General features: G+C 44.4%; 1 protein-coding gene across 1 annotated transcript; it reads left to right on the plus strand.

The window, feature by feature from the left end:
• Window positions 1–1266: 1266 nt before the first annotated feature.
• On the plus strand, window positions 1267–17041 carry figla (folliculogenesis specific bHLH transcription factor). The gene is made up of 4 exons (XM_041210545.1): window positions 1267–1589; window positions 5433–5585; window positions 6747–6977; window positions 16968–17041. Exons 1-4 carry the CDS (start codon window positions 1278–1280, stop codon window positions 16974–16976), a joined length of 705 nt encoding a protein of 234 aa, XP_041066479.1. The 5' UTR covers window positions 1267–1277; the 3' UTR covers window positions 16977–17041.
• The last annotated feature ends 241 nt before the right edge of the window (window positions 17042–17282 follow it).

The following is a 17282-nucleotide window of genomic DNA, read 5'->3' on the forward strand; positions in this document are numbered from 1 at the left end:
CTCTTTCTCCCCCTACTCTCTCGCACTCCCATCTCTCTCCCCCTCCCTCCCTCCACTTTTCCTCCCTCCCTCCACTTTTGCTCCCTCCCTCCACTTTTTCTCCCTCTCTCCAATTTCCCTCCCTCCACTTCCCCATCCTCCACTTTCCCTCCCTCTCCCCCCCTCCACTTTCCCTCTCTCTCCCTCCACTTTCCCTCTCTCTCCCTCCCTCCACTTTCCCTCCCTCTCCCTCCACTCTCTCTCCCTCCACTTTCCCTCCCTCTCCCTCCACTTTCCCTCCCACCCTCAACTTTCCCTCCCTCTCCCCTTTCCCTCCCTCCCTCAACTTTCCCCCCTCTCCCCACTTTCCCTCCCTCCACTTTCCCTCCCTCTCCCTCCACTTTCCCTCCCTCCACTTTCCCTCCCTCCCTCCACTTTCCCTCCCTCCCTCCACTTTCCCTCTCTCTCCCTCCCTCCACTTTCCCTCCCTCTCCCTCCACTCTCTCTCCCTCCACTTTCCCTCCCTCTCCCTCCACTTTCCCTCCACTTTCCCTCCCTCTCCCCTTTCCCTCCCTCAACTTTCCCCCCTCTCCCCACTTTCCCTCCCTCTCCCTCCCTCCACTTTCCCTCCCTCTACTTTCCTCCCTCCACTTCCCCATCCTCCACTTTCCCTCCCTCCCTCCACTTTCCCTCCCTCTCCCTCCACTTTCCCTCCCTCCACTTTCCCTCCCTCCACTTTCCCACCCTCTCCCTCCACTTTCCCTCCCTCCCTCCACTTTCCCTCCCTCCCTCCACTTTCCCTCTCTCTCCCCCTCCCTCCACTTTCCTTCCCTCCCTCCCTCCACTTTCCTTCCCTCCCTCCCTCCCTCCACTTTCCTTCCCTCCCTCTTCCTCCCTCTTCCCTCCCTCCACTTTCCCTCCCTCTCTCTCCCTCCACTTTCCCTCCCTCTCCCTCCCTCTGCCTCCATCATCCTCCCTTTCCTTTCCCCTCTCTCTCCCTCCATCCACCTCTCTCTATCTCCCCCTTCATCACTCTCCATCTATCTCTCTCTCTGTCCACGCCGCCTCGAGAGAGGCGGGAAGCAATGCGCATGCGTTCCCGCCGCCATGCCCGCCGGGCGTAGTAGTTCGACCTCCCGCTTGCCGTGTGCTGAGCGGCTCCTGGAACTACAAGTCCCAGAATGCCTTGCGCGCTGCCCCACCTGTGCTCATTGGGAATGTGGTGAGGAGTCAGTCAACTGAAGGAGCTCTTCAATGAATCACGTCTATAACCTGGAGAGTTTGTCTTAGATGAAGCAATGGATTTGAGGTGTTGGGACATGGAGGATGAGAAAGCAATGCAGTTTTATTTTGAGGTTAATTGTGAGGAGTTGCAGGATTGTGATTTCCTGCAGCTGGAGCAAGATGGAGAACCTGCTTCTGGGCAGCTCCTAATGGTGCCAGAGGCTGAAATAATGAGTGAAGTCCTGGATCAGACTCTGGGCCCATTGCCCATTTTGGTTCCTGTGAGGAAATTCAAGAGACAGCCTGGTGGCCATTATGATCCCAGCACTGATGTGCAGGACTTGTTTGGCAAGAGGCGAGCAGCCAATGCAAGAGAGCGACACCGGGTGAGGAAGACTAAGAGCATCTCTGAGGGATGTTACATAACTTAATTTTTGACAATATAAGCAAGCTCAAGTTCTCCTAGCTAAAGCCTTGTAATTTGAGGGTTTGGAGACAGATTGTTGCCATGATTGCAAGTCTTGCAACTTCCCAAGTTGGAAGGATCACAGTTTCATGGTTAATTGGTTAATGCCCGCATGCTTTAAAGTTATACAGGTAATACATCTTGTGACATTGATACATGGTAGCTTAAGTCAAATTGTTTCCATCATAGGAGTATCAGAGAGTAAAAGTGAGCATTTATATAGAATTCTTCACGAGCTTATTGGATTCCAAAACACATTCTGTCCCGTAAAGGGCTTTTCGGTGTAGTCATTATTGTAATGTGGGAAATGCAACTACTAATTTGTGCACAGCAAGATCCCACAATCTCCAACGTGACATGATCTGATAATCTGTTTTAGTGATGTCAGTTGAGGAATGATTGTTGGCCAGGACCTGGGGAGGGAGAACACCCCCACTCTTCTTCAAAATAGTGCCATAGGATCTTTTAGGTACACGTTGAGAGAGCAGACATGGCCTCAGTTTAACACCTCATCTGAAAGCTGACTAACACTCTGTTTCTGAATTTGAAAGTTAAACAATTTTATCAATGGTCAGTTGGAGCTGGAAGGTTTGATTTGTGCATTTTGTTTAGGCAGGACTTTGAAAAGTTGTCTCTGCTTTTTGCTTTAGTCAAGCCCAGGATACAGAGGGAGGTGGTAAATAAGAACTGTGTCGAGCAGTACTGGGGAATGGGTGTCTGTACAGTTGGGAGTCTGGTGGCTATGGAGTGGGAGAACATTCCTCAATGACTTGAGCTGGTAATGACTATGATGTTTGGGAAGTAGGTACCAGGGCCCTTTATAAAGTGGGAGTGGGGAAGTTTGATGCTGGGAAGTATTGGTGGGTATTTTTCATAAGTTTGAGCTAGTTCAAGGATTAAGCTCTGGAGGGAAGAAAGCTTCCAAATTAGAAATGTATGCTTCCTGCCTCCCTTGTGCTTTTTCCTTGACCCTAAACCAAACTTGAGCTTAAAATTCTGAAATTGGAAGCTTTGAGTTTTTTTTTAAAATAGTGCTTCAAATTTCTGCTCAAGGAAGCATTCCAGTTACATCAGTGGGAGCTGAACAGAAGCTTGCGGGTTGGCAGAAAGCCTGAGAGAAGTAGGCCACAGGGCCAATTATTTTCCTTGTTCATGGGATGTGGGTATCACCCGTTGCCCACACCTAATTGCCCTTGTTCAGAGGGCGTTTAAGAGTCAACCACATTGCTGTGAGCCTGGAATCACTTGTAGGCCAGACCAGATAAGGGCAGCAGATTTCCCTCCCTAAAGGGCATTACGACCATCAGCAATGGTTTCATGGTCATCATCATACTTTTAATTATGGATTTTTATTGAATTCAAATTTCACCATCTGCTGTGGTGGGATTCGAAACCAGGTCACTGGAGCATTGCCCTGGGTCTAGTGACAATACCACAATGCTGCCACCACCTCCCCTGATTGTAGGGGCCTTAGGGTGGGGCTTTGTGTGTAATAGTTACGCCTATTTGGAGGCCAAGTTTGGACTACTTAATCTAAGCAGACAAATAAGTAACAAAGTTTAATTGTGATGGGAAGTGTTACATGAAGCGAATTATACTCTTGCAATATACATATTTACATTACTGTTTTGTTTGAAAAACTGAGAGAACTATCTAATTCAGTGGTATTTCATCCAATGTGCAATAAATTTGACTTAATGGCTTCATATTGACATCTGGAACAAGCCCAAATGCATGAACAGACAATACTGAAAATTAACCATTGCTGCTCAGCCCATGAGTTTCAAGGGAGCTGACTTTTTTCTGGCTGCATAATAGACTTTTTTGTGGCATTTACATAACTTTACGAACGATTTACGATCTGCTTTATATGTTTGAGAACATATAGACCGATGTGGAGGAAGTTACAGTGCTGTAAGTATGTTGGATCAGTAAAAGGTGCCTGCTTTTTAACGCTGATCAATGGCCATCGATGAATTGAAGTTGCCATGTTTGCTAAACCGGATCGAGTTTGCAAAATTAGTGGGATTTCTTTGCTCTGCAGCAAAGTAACATTATTCTTTGTTAAATAGATCCGCGCCAGGTGGTGAAGTACAAAACAAAACAGAGATCTTTTCCTTGTTAGTAGGTTTATTCGCAGGATGCAGCACTACAGATCTCTGCCTCCAACCACCCACCCAGTGTCCCAGCTGACTCTCTTTATATCTTTCTCAGTCCTTAATCAAACCATGCCCCATGCCCATTACCTGTGTATCTTTAACAATAAATCAACCAACCATTAATTCACATCACTGACCTCGGAGAAAGCTCCCCCCAAAGATCAGGTGATCTCTGAAGCACAGGCTTCCCGTTTCCCAAAGTCAATTTGAATCTGACGCCAAGTGATGGGGATCTCCAGAAGTTCAGCAACAGTGTAACATGATTAGCGTAGGCAGCCATTCACATTGAAGTATTCCCACAGACAGCAAACACACAAGCAAAAGTTGATTGAACCTCTTCAATTTTTCAATTTTTAACCTTTACTGATAGTGAAATAAATAAGTGGAACATGCAAATGGGATTAAGGTGGAAAGTAATGTTTACAAAATTAAAAATATATGGAATTTAATATAATGGAGAAATTTGATACTCAGTGAATGTAAAAGTTACTATCTGAGCCAGAGAAGGTACTTGGCAGTAATTGTGAGATTCGTTTGTTGTTTAAAAACAACTCATTCAAAAAACTGTAATCTTTTCAAGTGTTTTTAACAGCAAGGCTAAGAGCACAAGAATTTAAGTTCTAGTCAGCTTAGTGATTTCTAATTAATGTCCTCCCCAGAATGCAATCAATGTTGTCTCCTCTGGAGAAGCATAGAATCACTGCCAGCACCTTCTAGATTTCCTCATTTAATTACTTAAATTAACTATTATTTAATCATTTACTCTGAGGGTCCTTGAGAGGTGCAGAGGAGATTTACCAGAATGGTTCCAGGAATGAGGGGTTTTAGCTACAAGGTTGGGTTGGAGAAGCTGGGGTTGTTCTCCTTGAAGCAAAGGAGATTGAGGGGAGATTTGATAGAGGTGGACAAGATTCTGACAGGTTTAGATAAGGTAGACAAAAAAAAGCTGTTCCCATTGGCTGATTGTACAAGGACCAGGGGAACACAGATTTAAGACTTTGGGGAAGAGATGCAAGGGGGATGTGAGGAAGAACATTATTTACACAGCGGGTGGGAATGAGTTGGAACTTGCTGCCTACGAAGTTGGTGGAAGCGGAGGCGATGAATGATTTCAAAAGGAAACTGAATGGGCAGTTTACAGAAGATAAACTTGCAGGGTTATGAGGATAGAATGGGGGGAATGGGACTGACTGGATTGCTCTACAGAGAGCTGGCAGGGACTCGATGGGATGAATGGCCGCCTGTGCTGTTATCACAAAATTGCATATGTGCAGGCTCCAGAAGCTCCAGTCAGTCTCTGAGGAGTAATGACAGTGAACGCTGTTACTATCTCAAAATCTGGATCATTAAAACCACCACAGCAAACAAATGAGGGTAAAGAAGGCTCCTTCCTGTTTTTATACACTCCATTGTTTCTCTCTAAAGAATTGTTCGATCTTTGAGCCTATACTTTATCCTCAAGCATGTTAGTTGGGTTTAGGGTTAGAAGGCCTCCCCGGTATGAAAGTACTTTAGCTGTAATGTTGCTGATGCATTAAACATCAATCCAGTATAAAACTTTGTGGGTTACTTTAATTTCACAGATAAATATTTCTCTTATTTAGGTCCAGAGCATAAACGGTGGCTTTTCAAAGCTTAAGAGCATAGTTCCCTTGATTCCTAAAGATCGGAAACCAAGCAAAGTTCATGTGCTGCGGGCTGCGTCAGAATATATTCGTCTCCTGCGTAATGTTTTGGAGGAATCGGGAAGCACTGAGGTAAGGATTATGTGAGATATTTGTAACCTTCCTGAGTTTTTGGATGGCCTTGAAATTGAACCCTTTTTGTTTTTACTGGGAGTCCCTGTCTCGGTCTCAGAGGTCCTACTTGGACCTCTGGATTGTATCAATGACCCATTCTAACACAGTTGGGGCGTGACAGTATGCCCACTTGTCGTCAATTCAGTGTTTGTCATCTGTTTAATCATGAGCAATGGCCAGTTGGTAGCTGGTAACCAATGCCCATGGAATGGTTGCTCTTGGAATCTCTGCTTTCTCCACAAGGAAGGAGGTTAAAGAAAAGACCGGAGGCAGCAAGATGCTTTTATCAATCTGTATCTAACTTTCAAATATGGTGGATGAAGCATTAGCATGGTTCAAAATAAAATGCTCAGCAGGGACAAAGGTTTTAGAGCTGAAGATGTTGAAACCTATTACTTATGGGAACGTCAAACCTAGAAATCTTCCCGCCGAAATTTCAGAGATGTGGCGCTGCGATTGACTTACCTTTGTAGAACCTTAGAAAAGCTACGGTGCAGAAAGAGGCCATTCATCCCATCGTGTCTGCGCCGGCCAAAAATAGAGAAAAAAGAAACTGGCCACTTATTTTAATCCCACCTTCCAGCACCTGGTCCATAACCTTGCAGGTTGCCGCAAGATCAGGTATCTTTTTATGAGTTGAACATTTCAGCCTCAACCACCAACTTAGATTGTAAATTCCACATGCCCACCACCCTCTGGGTGAAAAATGTTTTCCTCATATCCTCTCTAATCCTTATACCAATCATGTTAAATCTATGCCTCTTGGTAATTGACCCCTCTGCTAGGGGAAACAAGTCTTTCCTGTCCACCCTATCTAGGCCCCTCATAATTTTGTCCACCTCAATTATGTTCACCCCCTCAGCCTCCTCTGTTCTAAGGAAAACAAGCCTAGCCTATCCAATCTCTCCTCTTAGCTGCAATTTTCAAGTAACATTCTTGTTAATCTCCTCTCACTCTCTCCAGAGCCATTATGTCCTCCCTGTAATGTGGTGAGCACAACTCTTTTGAGAAAAAAAGTTCCAAAGTTCCATTTTGGAGTTGCCTATCTTGTACTCCTGCAGGAGAGTTGATCATTCCTGACTTAATGAAGCCATTTCACAAGTATTGTTTCTGGGACAGGGCAATGTTGAAAAGGACCAGAATACCGAACCGCCTGACTTTGGGGAGCCACCATTGTTGGTAAGCAATCCACCTGCAGGAGGCACTCTCGCTCACCAAAGGCCCCACCTTCAAATGGATGATGCTATTGGAAGACACCTTGAAATCACAGCTGATGAAGAGGAATGCAACATTTGGGATAGTCCTACAATGCCCTACGTTGGCATTGTCCAGCTACAGAATGGAAACTTGGTGATGTATCTGGCTTCATGCAATAATGTATTACTATGTTGTTAAAGTGTGTGCTATCATGATGGTTAAGTTAATCCAGTCAGTGGCAGTGAGTACAAAACACACCCCCTTGTACCATCAAGTCGCCTGAGTTAGCTGGTACTGCCAATGTGCTCAGCATTGTTGGCTTAGAGAAGAACAAATCCTCCAGGGCTGTATAATTGATTGCTGTTTGTTCATTTCCACCTTTTGTAACTTCACCCATCTCAACTTATTTGCTGCTGAAACTCTTATCCCCATTACCTCTAGACTCGACCATTCTGACATGCTCCTGGCTGGCCTCCTGCACTCTACGCTCCGTAAACTTGAGCTCACCCAGAATTCTGCAGCCTGCGCCTTAACTCTCACTGAGTCCCATTCACCCATCAGCCCTGGGCTTGTTGACTGACATTGGCCCGTCAAACAAAGCTCTGATTGTAAAATTTTCACCCTTGTTTTTAAATCCCTCTATGAGACCCCTCCCCGCAACTGCGCATCCCCTCCCCCACCATCTCTGTAATCTGCTTCAACCCCACAACCCACCGAGATCTCTGCACTCCTCTAATTCTGGCCTCTTGAGCATCCACAATTTTAATCATCCCATGATCGGTGGCTGTGCCATCAGCTGCCTGAGCCCCAAGCTCTGTGATTCCCTCCCTACACCTCTCTACCTTGCTTTCCTTCTTGAAGACATTTCTTAAAGCCTACCTCTTTGACCAAGCTTTTGTCATCTGGCCTAATATCTCCTCATTGGCTTGGTGTCAAATTGTTTTACAATGACCCTGTGAAGTGCCAAGGGACATTTCACTACACTAAAAATGCTTTATAAGTGTAACTTGTGACGACAGGATTGAAAAGGCACATTTCAATGTTGGCAGTGTTTCTTTTTGTTTTTAATTTTACCAAACAAACTAAGTGAAGGAATCCAAAGGAAGGAAAAGAAATGGACAGGAAGAACAATGGCAGAGTAGCAAGAAATATTGTATTACAGTATCTTTACAGTGCAGAAGGAGGCCATTCGGCCCATCGACTCTGCACTGGCTCGCTGAAAGAGCATTCCACCAAGTCCCACTCCCTTGCTTTATACCCGTAACCTCGCACATTCTCTTTCCTCAGGTAGCAATCCAATCCTCCTTGGAATACCTCGGTTGATCCTACCTCCACCACCCTCTCATGAAGTTCGTCCCGGACTCCAACCACCCTCTGGGTGAAAACGTTTTTCCTCACACCACTTTTACTCCTTTTGCCAATTATTTTGAATCTGTGCCCTCTAGTTCTTGAGGCTGTCTTGAGTGGGAACAGTTTCTCACTATTTACCTTGTTCATAGCCCTCAGGATCATGAATCCCTCTTTCAAGTCTCCTGTCAGCTGCCTTTTCACCAAGGAAAACAATCCCAACCTTTCCAATCTATCCTCACAGATACAGTTCTTCATCCCGGAAAGTATTCTCGTGAATCTCCTGTCTACTCTCACCAATGCTTTCATTAATGCCTTGTATTCATCTATGCCTTTTTTGAAGTCATTTAGTTGATTTTATATCGCTTTTAAGATGTAGAATGGCAGTAATTTTAAAAAAAAATACTTTATTCATAAAATATCTGGAAGAACATTACAAAACGCTTCAAAATCGCCATCACAAAATGGTCATGAGCGGTCAGATTCAACTTTTACACATGGATCATGAGGTGCTTCACTACAATCATTTCAATGTGGTCATGACATAAAATCATACAGTGCAATGGTATTGGAGTTATCAGCATACATCATGTTGCACTCTGAGGTGCTTTAATACAATTATAATATGGCTGTAATATTGGTAGCGAATTGTGTGTTCCTGGTCTAAAACTTGCATTGACTGTTCACTTCTTGAGAGTACACGTGTTGGTCATGAGCAGGAGCAAAAACCTTTCAGGGATGGAATGAAGAATGCAAATGACAAGTAGTTTGGGCTTAAATACTTTATGCCCGATGATACGTGGCTCGTTTAGCTCCAAGTTTCTAGCCGTGACTATAACCTGTTTCCTGTTAGGTTTCTCTGACCTATGAAATGATAAACTTGCAGCTGAATTGACAATGATGGATGGATGAGGAAGTAAATCGAGATGGGAGAAGTGAAATGTCACATGACTGCAGTTGTGAAACACTCCCTCTTTCAGTGACGTGAAGGTCAAAAGGAAACTCTATTTATTTCCTGACTGGGGGAAATGTGCCAGGTCAAGTACCTGGCAGCCAAGTGTTGCAATGCATCAATTGCTGTAGCAGAAATGGAAAAAGGCCAGTGGACTTTGAACTGCATCTACACCCTCGTAACAGTTAAGAAGTATTTGGATGTGCACTTGCGATGCCATGGCATACAAGGCTATGGGCCTAGTGCTGGAAAATGGGATTAGAATAGTTAGGTACTTGTTTGACCGGCGCAGACTCGATGGACCAAAGGGCCTTTTTCTGTGCTATGGCTCTAATGTCCTGGAGTGAACCAACTCAACCTTCTACTCAATCTGTGGCTTTACCTTTTGAGTGCAATTCCTCTGCAATGTCAGGCAGCAACCCCACAGCCTCACCAGCAGGCCTGAAAACTAACCCACTCCTCATAGTGCCAAAAGATTTGCTTAGAATTCTCTTCTCTGCAGCACCCCTGCCCGGCTCCACCCCCCACCCCCATAATTTAACAGTTCCCTTGGCAGACACAAGTGTAAGTGAATTGTGAGTTTTGAGGCCCTCGAGATGTTTTGGGTTTGTGTCTGACACCCTGGCAGCAGTAATTGCTTTCACTGACAATTACACTTTCTTTGCCAACAGCAAATTTTTCTGACTTTTTCTTTGATCCCCAATAAAGGTTTTTATAAATCATTTCACAAAGTACCGTGCAGAGTCCTGGTCTCCGTAATATTAAAAGAGGGACTGGAGGAAGGTGCAAAAAAGATTAATGAAGATGATACCAGAACATAATAAATAGGATCAGGAACAGGCCATACATGGGCTTCTTTCTGTGCTGTAACCATTCGGCTCGTCAACTCTGTACCAATTCTCTGCTAGACCAGTTTAGCCAGTCCCATTCTCTAGCATTTTCCCCCATAGCCCTGCAAATCTTTTCTCTTCAGATAATTATCCAATTCCCTTTTGAAAGCTGCATTGAATCTGCCTCCACCAGTCTCAGGCAGTACATGCCAGATCCTAACCTGCCTTTGGTCCTTTTTCCATTGACCTCGACTTCACTTTCCTGTCCCCCCCAAACCCCAGCTCCGCTTTCCTGCCCGCATCCTCACCCCCCCAACCCATCCCGCCGCTCTGCTTTCCAGCCCGGCCCCCCTATCAACTATCTATCTCTGCCTTGAATGTTCTCAATGACTGAGCATCCACAGTCACTCTGGGGCAGAGAATTCCAAATATACAGGGGAGCCTCTGAGTGAAGAAATTCCTCATCAGCTTAACCCTAAATGACTTTCCCCCAATTCTAGACCCTTCAGCCAGGGAAAACAACCTCAATATCTACTCTGTCAAGTCCCCTCACAATCTTAAATTCCAATTAGATCACTGCTTATTCTTCTAAGCTTCAGAGGGTATGCACCAACTCTACTTGCCTCTCATCCCAATCCAGTGAACCTTTGCTGTTCCCCTTTCTCTATCTTGTTCATTCCATCCTCAGAAAACTGCAGTAAGTTTATCAGACATGATTTCCCTTTCATGAAACCGTGTGGATTCTGCCTAATTATATGATGATTTTCTGAGTACATTGTTAAGACTTCCTTAATAATGGACTCTAGCATTTTCCTGATGACTGATGTCAGGCTAAGTAACCTGTAGTTCTCGCTTTTTTTCTCTTTCTCTCTCTCCCTCCTTTCTTAAAAAATGTTACATTTGTGGTTTTTCAATCCACAGGGATCTTTCTAGAATGGGGGAAGGTTGGTTGTGATTTTTTTCTAATATATCCGCTGTCTCTGCAGCCTCCTCTTTTGGAATCCTAGGACATAGGCCAGACATATAGGGAGTTTGTTGATATTTAGTACCGTGAATTTCTCCAGAACAATTTCTAAACCGATATTAATTACTGTAAGATCCTCACTCTCATTAGCCCCTCGGTTCGCCATTATTTTTAGTAAGCCTTCTTTGTCTCCTATTGTAATGACCAATACAAGATATTTGTTTAATGTCCCTGACATTTCCTTATCCTCCATTATAATTTCTCCCATCTCAGCCCCGAAGGAACCAACATTTACTTTAGCTACTCCCTTCCTTTTATTTTATATATTTCTAAAAGCCCTAAAAATCTGTTTTTAAATTCCTGCCTAGTTTACTCATTGTTCCCTTTTAATCAATTGTTTGGCCTTTGCTAGTATTGAAATATTCAGGTTTACTACTATTCACAAGGTTACCCTCTCTTTTCAATCTAATACTATTCTTCTGAGAGAGTTAAAGCTATCAGGGAAGACTGAACAGGCTGGGGCTCTCTTCTCTGGAAAGAGAATGCTAACAAGTGACCTGACGAGGTCTTTAAAAATGTGAAGGGGTCTGATTGGGTAGATGTAGAAAAACCCAATCCAAAACCGGCCGTAAGTGTTGGGTGGTCACTAACAGAACCACAATGATCCATCACAGAAAGAGGCACCCCTTCCCAAAGACTTCATTCGCAAGCAAGTCAGAAATACGACTTCACCCAGAATATCTCACTAATGCTTCACGCAAGGATGGAGCTTATCTTGAATTTGGCTTGATTGCATTTCAGATATTCTAAGCAAATGAGAGCTCCTGTTCCAATGTAGCAGTTAAGTTGACTCTGGAGTAGTGCAAGGTAAGCAGGCTCAATTAGTTGGCCACAAGCTGTATTATGCAGTTCAAAGGGAAATAGCTGGTGCTCAATTCCAGTGGCTTGACAGTGTCAGCTGGAGGCTGGTCCTGGTGACAATTCTTTAGAGAAGAGCATTGCACCTCTGGTTTCTAATCCAATCCAGCTGCTCTAGTATCTGTTTCCTCTGGTTAACATCCTATGTGAAACGACTTGAGTTTCGACCTACTTCCTAGTGCCCATAAGCTGAAGTTTGCAGTGACCGCTCAATGCAAGATGGTAGGATAGCTGGCGTCAGAAACTGAAAATAAATATTGTTGAAGAAAGAGATGTGCTTGCTGAAGCTTTTCCTCTTGCACTCATCAGGACAAGTGCAAGGATGCCAAATTTCAAAAGAAGCAAACAGTTCTACTATCTGAGAAAAGGGTGCTGATTGGTTGGCAGGTTGACTCTGGTTGGGGTATTGCATTGGAGCATGCACCAGGGCACAGTTGTCCCCGGGCGTTGCATTGGACCGTGCACCAGGGCACAGTTGTCCCCCGGGCGTTGTATTGGAGCATGCAGCAGGGCACAGCTGTGCCCCGGGTGTTGCATTGGAGCATGCACCAGGGCACAGCTGTGCCCCGGGTGTTGCATTGGAGTGTGCACCAGGGCACAGTTGTCTCCCGGGTGTTGCATTGGAGCGTGCTGCAGGGCACAGTTGTCCCCTTGGCGTTGCATTAAAGCATGCAGCAGGGAATAGTTGTTCCCCAGGCATTGCATTGGAGCATGCACCAGGGAACAGTTATCCCCATGCTTTTGTTTAATTCAAAAATGCATTGTCCATGGCAACACCTCAATCAGAGCTGACTTGCCAACCAATCAGCGCCCTTTTCTCATGCAGTATAAATTGTTTTTCCCTTTGAAATTTGGTATACTCGTGTCTGTCCTGATGACTGCAAGATGAAAAACTTTGACAGCCTGTCTTTTTTTTTCAACAAAACTCAAGCTCTCGAATACCAAGTGACTATTTAAATTAAAATACTTTTGCAGGCACAAAATTCTGTCTGAGAATTTGCATTGAGGCCCATTGCTGCTGAGTTTAGAAAATTGTCACTCAGGAACAAGTTGCTCAGCCAGGCTTGAGAACTAGGCGTTGATGCTTCTAGTTTCCCAGCACCAATATTATGAATGACTCATATTGAAAACTTTGGGCAAAACTGATGAGTGCTTGAAAGAAAACTCATGTTTGACAAATCTATTCAAAAGTTTTGAGGTTGTAACTAGCAGCAGAGATGAGAGGTAATTTGGGGGTGTTGCATATTTTGTTTCCAGAGGGCTTTTGAGAACACAGCACACAAGAGATTGTTAAACATGATTAGGGCTTGTGGGATTGGGGGTAATATTGGCTATTGGCATGGATTAAGGGTTACATGTACATGAATTGTAAGAAGTTAACACATAGGTATAACAAGCAATTGGGAAGGGAACCAGCATATTAGCTGTTATTGCAAGGGAGTTGGGGTATAAGAGTAAAATGGTCTTGCTGCAATTGTGTGAGGCTTTTGAGAGACAATAGCAGGAGTACCATGTGCCATCTTATCTAAGGAAAGACATAGAAACTAGGAGCAGGAGTAGGCCATTTGGCCCTTTGAGTCTGCTTCGCCATTCATTATGATCATGGCTGATCATCCAACTCAATAGCCTGCTCCCGCTTTCTCCCCATACCCTTTGATCCCTTTCGCCCCAAGAGCTATATCTAACTCCTTCTTGAAAACATACAATGTTTTGGCCTCAACTACTTTCTGTTGCAGTGAATTCCACAGGCTCATCACTCCTTGGGTGAAGAAATTTCTCCTCATCTCAATCCTAAATGGTATACCCCATATCTGCAGACTGTGACCCTGGTTCTGGACTCCCCCACCACCAGGAACATCCTTCCTGCATTTACCCTGTTTAGTCCTGTTAGAATTTTATAGGTTTCTATGAGATCCCCCTTCGTTCTTCTGAACTCCGGTCAATATAATCCTAATCGACTCAATCTATCCTCATATGTCAGTCCCACCATCCCAGGAATCAGTCGGGTAAACCTTCGCTGCAATATCTCTTTAGCAAGTACATCCTTCCTCAGATAAGGTAACCAAAACTCCATACAATATTCCAGGTGTGGTCTCACCAAAGCCCTGTACAATTGCAGCAATACATTCCTATTCCTGTATTCGAATCCTCTGGCTATGAATGCCAACAAACGATCTGCCTTCTTTACTGCCTGCTGCACATGCATGCTTATCTTCCGTGACTGGTGTACAAGGACACCCAGGTCTCATTGCACATTCCCCTCTCTCAATTTATAGCCATTCAGATAATCTGCCATCCTGTTTTTGCTACCAAAATGGATAACCTCACATTTATCCACATTATACTGCATCTGCCATGCATTTGCCCACTCACTCAGCTTGTCCAAATCACACTGAAGCATCTCTGCATCCTCCTCACAGCTCACCCTCCCACCCAGCTTTGTGTCATCTGCAAATTTGGAGATATTACATTTAATTCCCTCATCTAAATCATTAATCTATTTTGTGACAGTCTTACCTTGGAGAGCGTTAATAAAGGTTCATTAGATCCCTGGGAGGAGAGATTGAGTAGAATGGGTCTATATTCTCTGGAGTTTAGGAAAAAGTGGTTGTGATCTCATGAAAACATTTAAGATTCTGAGAGGGTTTGACAGGGTAAATGCTGAAAGGATGTTCCCCCTGACTGAGAGAGTAGAACCAGGGGACTTATACTCAGGATAAAGGGTAGACCATTTCGAACTGCAATGAGGAGAAATGTCTTCACTTGGAGGGATGTGAATCTTTGGAGTTTGTCTCTGTCAATATTCAAGACTGAATTTGATCATTTAAGGGAATTGAGGGATTTGGGAATATGAAAGGAAAGTGTTGATGTCAGAGTTCTGCCATGCTATTGAATGATGGAGCAGGCTCAATGGGTCTATTCTGCTCCTATTTCTGATGTCCTTAATCTTTGACTACATACAGCTGATAAAACTGAATTCTCACTCACCTTATCCAATTCCTAAGATATTGTATGTAGTTTTGTTGGCTCTGGTTGTTGACGGATCAGCTATTCCTGGTATCAGTGTACCAACACATTCAAGATTACTCACTTGTTAGGGTGGCCACTAACCTTTGAAGTATAAGTGCAAACTGCGTGAGCAGATGAACACTTTTTGTACTTCATTTCTGGTGTAGCATGTAGTTGAAGTAAGAAGCTGAGTGGTCAGTCAATAGGTAGACGTTTTTGGAGGGAAGCAAATCCAGTTTCATTATTGTTCAACCTGAAATTATTACATGGCAGCTTTGCTCATGTTATCATTAACTGTTCAGCAGTGATATTGTGTAATCTATTTCCCATACATTAGAACCAGAGGTGGGTGGGCACTAATAATAGCCTCATCGGGCTGCATATCGGTTCCCTGGAGGCAGGATGGGCTGAAAGTGCTAGCTGCCTACATTTGGCGCATAGCCAATCTGGCTCGTTAAGGAGGCAATTAAGGGAGGCTGACTGGGATTTTCCAGTCGGCCTCCATTTCTCCACGGGTGGCCAGTTTAACAGTTGACAATTTAACTGTCTGCAAGTCTAGAGGCCCTCCCTGCATGTCTGGGTGCTGCAGCAGTTGCAGACTGCTCTGTAGAGGTGGGGGGCAGTTTCCCTTCATCACCCCTTGCCCCCACCCCCACCAGCCAGTGATGGCCCAGCTGCAAATCCCATTTATTGGTCTGAATTTTAAAAAGCTGGAGAGCGGGCATCTCTGTCCTGAAGCTCCGTCTTCCTCATTTACCCCCCATTGCATCATGCGGCTGCTGCTTTCAAGCCGGAAGGCCTCGGGCCCTCCAGCTCCGAGATCCAGTTCTCTGTCCTTGTTTGAACAGTGAGCCAGCCCTCTGGCCATTGATTTATTGCCCTGGGGAAAATGACAATGAGCGACTGTTTCACTCACCAGTGAAGGCTTCTGGCCCATGTTTCAGCCTGATAGCAGGGCTCAAAGGCCCCCAGGCAAATATGTCTCTCAAGCTGGGTGTCCATGACTGCTTGTACTGGGGGGAAAGAAGCTCTGGAATCTTATAGCTTTCGCCATTTAAGCATCATTTCTGATGGAGATGGTGACGTAGCGGTAACATCACTGGACTAGTAATCCAGAGGCCCAGGCTAATGCTCTTGAGAAATGGGTTCAAATCCCATCAGGGCAGCTGGTGGAATTCAAATTCAATTAATTTTTTAAAAATCTCGACTGTAAAGCTAGTCTCAGTAATGGTGACGACGAAACTATCATCGATTGTTGTAGAAACCCAGCTGGTTCACTAATGTCCCTTTAGGGAAGGAAATCAGCCTCCTCACCCGGTCTGGCCTACATGTGACTCCAGACCCACAGCAATGTGTTTGACTCTGAACTGCCCTCTGATGTGGCCTAGCAAGCCAAGGACAATTAGGCACCTTCAACGCCTCTGTGTTCTTTTGTCTGTGACATCTTTTGATTATCTGCTCCTATCACTGCTTGCTTTTCCCTACAACCACACCACCCCCCACTTCTCTTCCCCCTCCCCGACCTTAAACCAGCTTATTTCACCCCTTTCCTAAGATTCACTCAGTTCTGTTGAAGGGTTATGAGGATTCGAAACGTCAACTCTTTACTTCTCTGCCGATGCTGCCAGATCTGCTGAGTTTTTCCAGGTAATTCTGTTTTTGTTTTCAATTAGGAAAGGCCCTTGCCAGTGACACCCACCTGCCACGAAAAGAATTAAGCTGAATCCTGAAGCGTCCTGTCGCGCCTGAGCACTTGAAGCTTGTTGAATTCATTTTATATACCAAAGTAATACATGTTTTGTGTCAACGGTCAGGGTGTTGACAATGCTCATTTCAACTGTTTAGTCTGCTGTGAGCCTTAAAAGTTGAAGGTGGTCTTGATACTTACATTAAGGAGAAGATTTATCAATAGCAATTAATCCAATTGATCAATCTCGCACACTCAAGGTTGAATTTCTTTAGCAAAGTCCGTTGGTGATTCCACATATCTGAGAAATCTCAAATTACAGTAGCTTTTGGCCACAAAAGTGTGTCTACTCAGGGATTATAGTGTAACAAACTGCCACTTACCAAAACTGGAATAGCCTGTATCTAACTCGTTTTTAATGTGCATTTTGTTACAGATGCTTTGATCACAGGGCGTGATACTGAACGAAGTGTCTGCAATTCACATAACAGATATTAAATTGCTTCCTCCTAATTCAAAAGACTGAATTGTAAATGCTAGATGCCATGTGGAACATATTAAAATGAGGCTTTTACTCGTGAATTTTGTAATAGTTAATCATTTAATTGCCTCCTGTGAATCACGTTTGATCAGAGAGCCTTGCTTCTTGAGGCTTTTTTGCTTCCTTTCCCCAGGGACTTCTTGTTCGAGAGATTACCCGTTTAACAGTATAACAAACCAGGAGGTTCTAGCTTTGATGCTGTCCTGTACT

This window comes from Carcharodon carcharias, chromosome 17 (assembly GCF_017639515.1).
Source record: "Carcharodon carcharias isolate sCarCar2 chromosome 17, sCarCar2.pri, whole genome shotgun sequence".
NCBI lineage: Eukaryota > Metazoa > Chordata > Chondrichthyes > Lamniformes > Lamnidae > Carcharodon > Carcharodon carcharias.

Coding starts and splice junctions, on each gene's coding strand:
- figla (XM_041210545.1), top strand. CDS start 1,278: ATGGATTTGAGGTGTTGGGACATGGAGGATGAGAAAGCAATGCAGTTT. Junction 1,590..5,432: donor ATGCAAGAGAGCGACACCGG/GTGAGGAAGACT, acceptor TCTCTTATTTAG/GTCCAGAGCATAAACGGTGG. Junction 5,586..6,746: donor AGGAATCGGGAAGCACTGAG/GTAAGGATTATG, acceptor TTTCTGGGACAG/GGCAATGTTGAAAAGGACCA.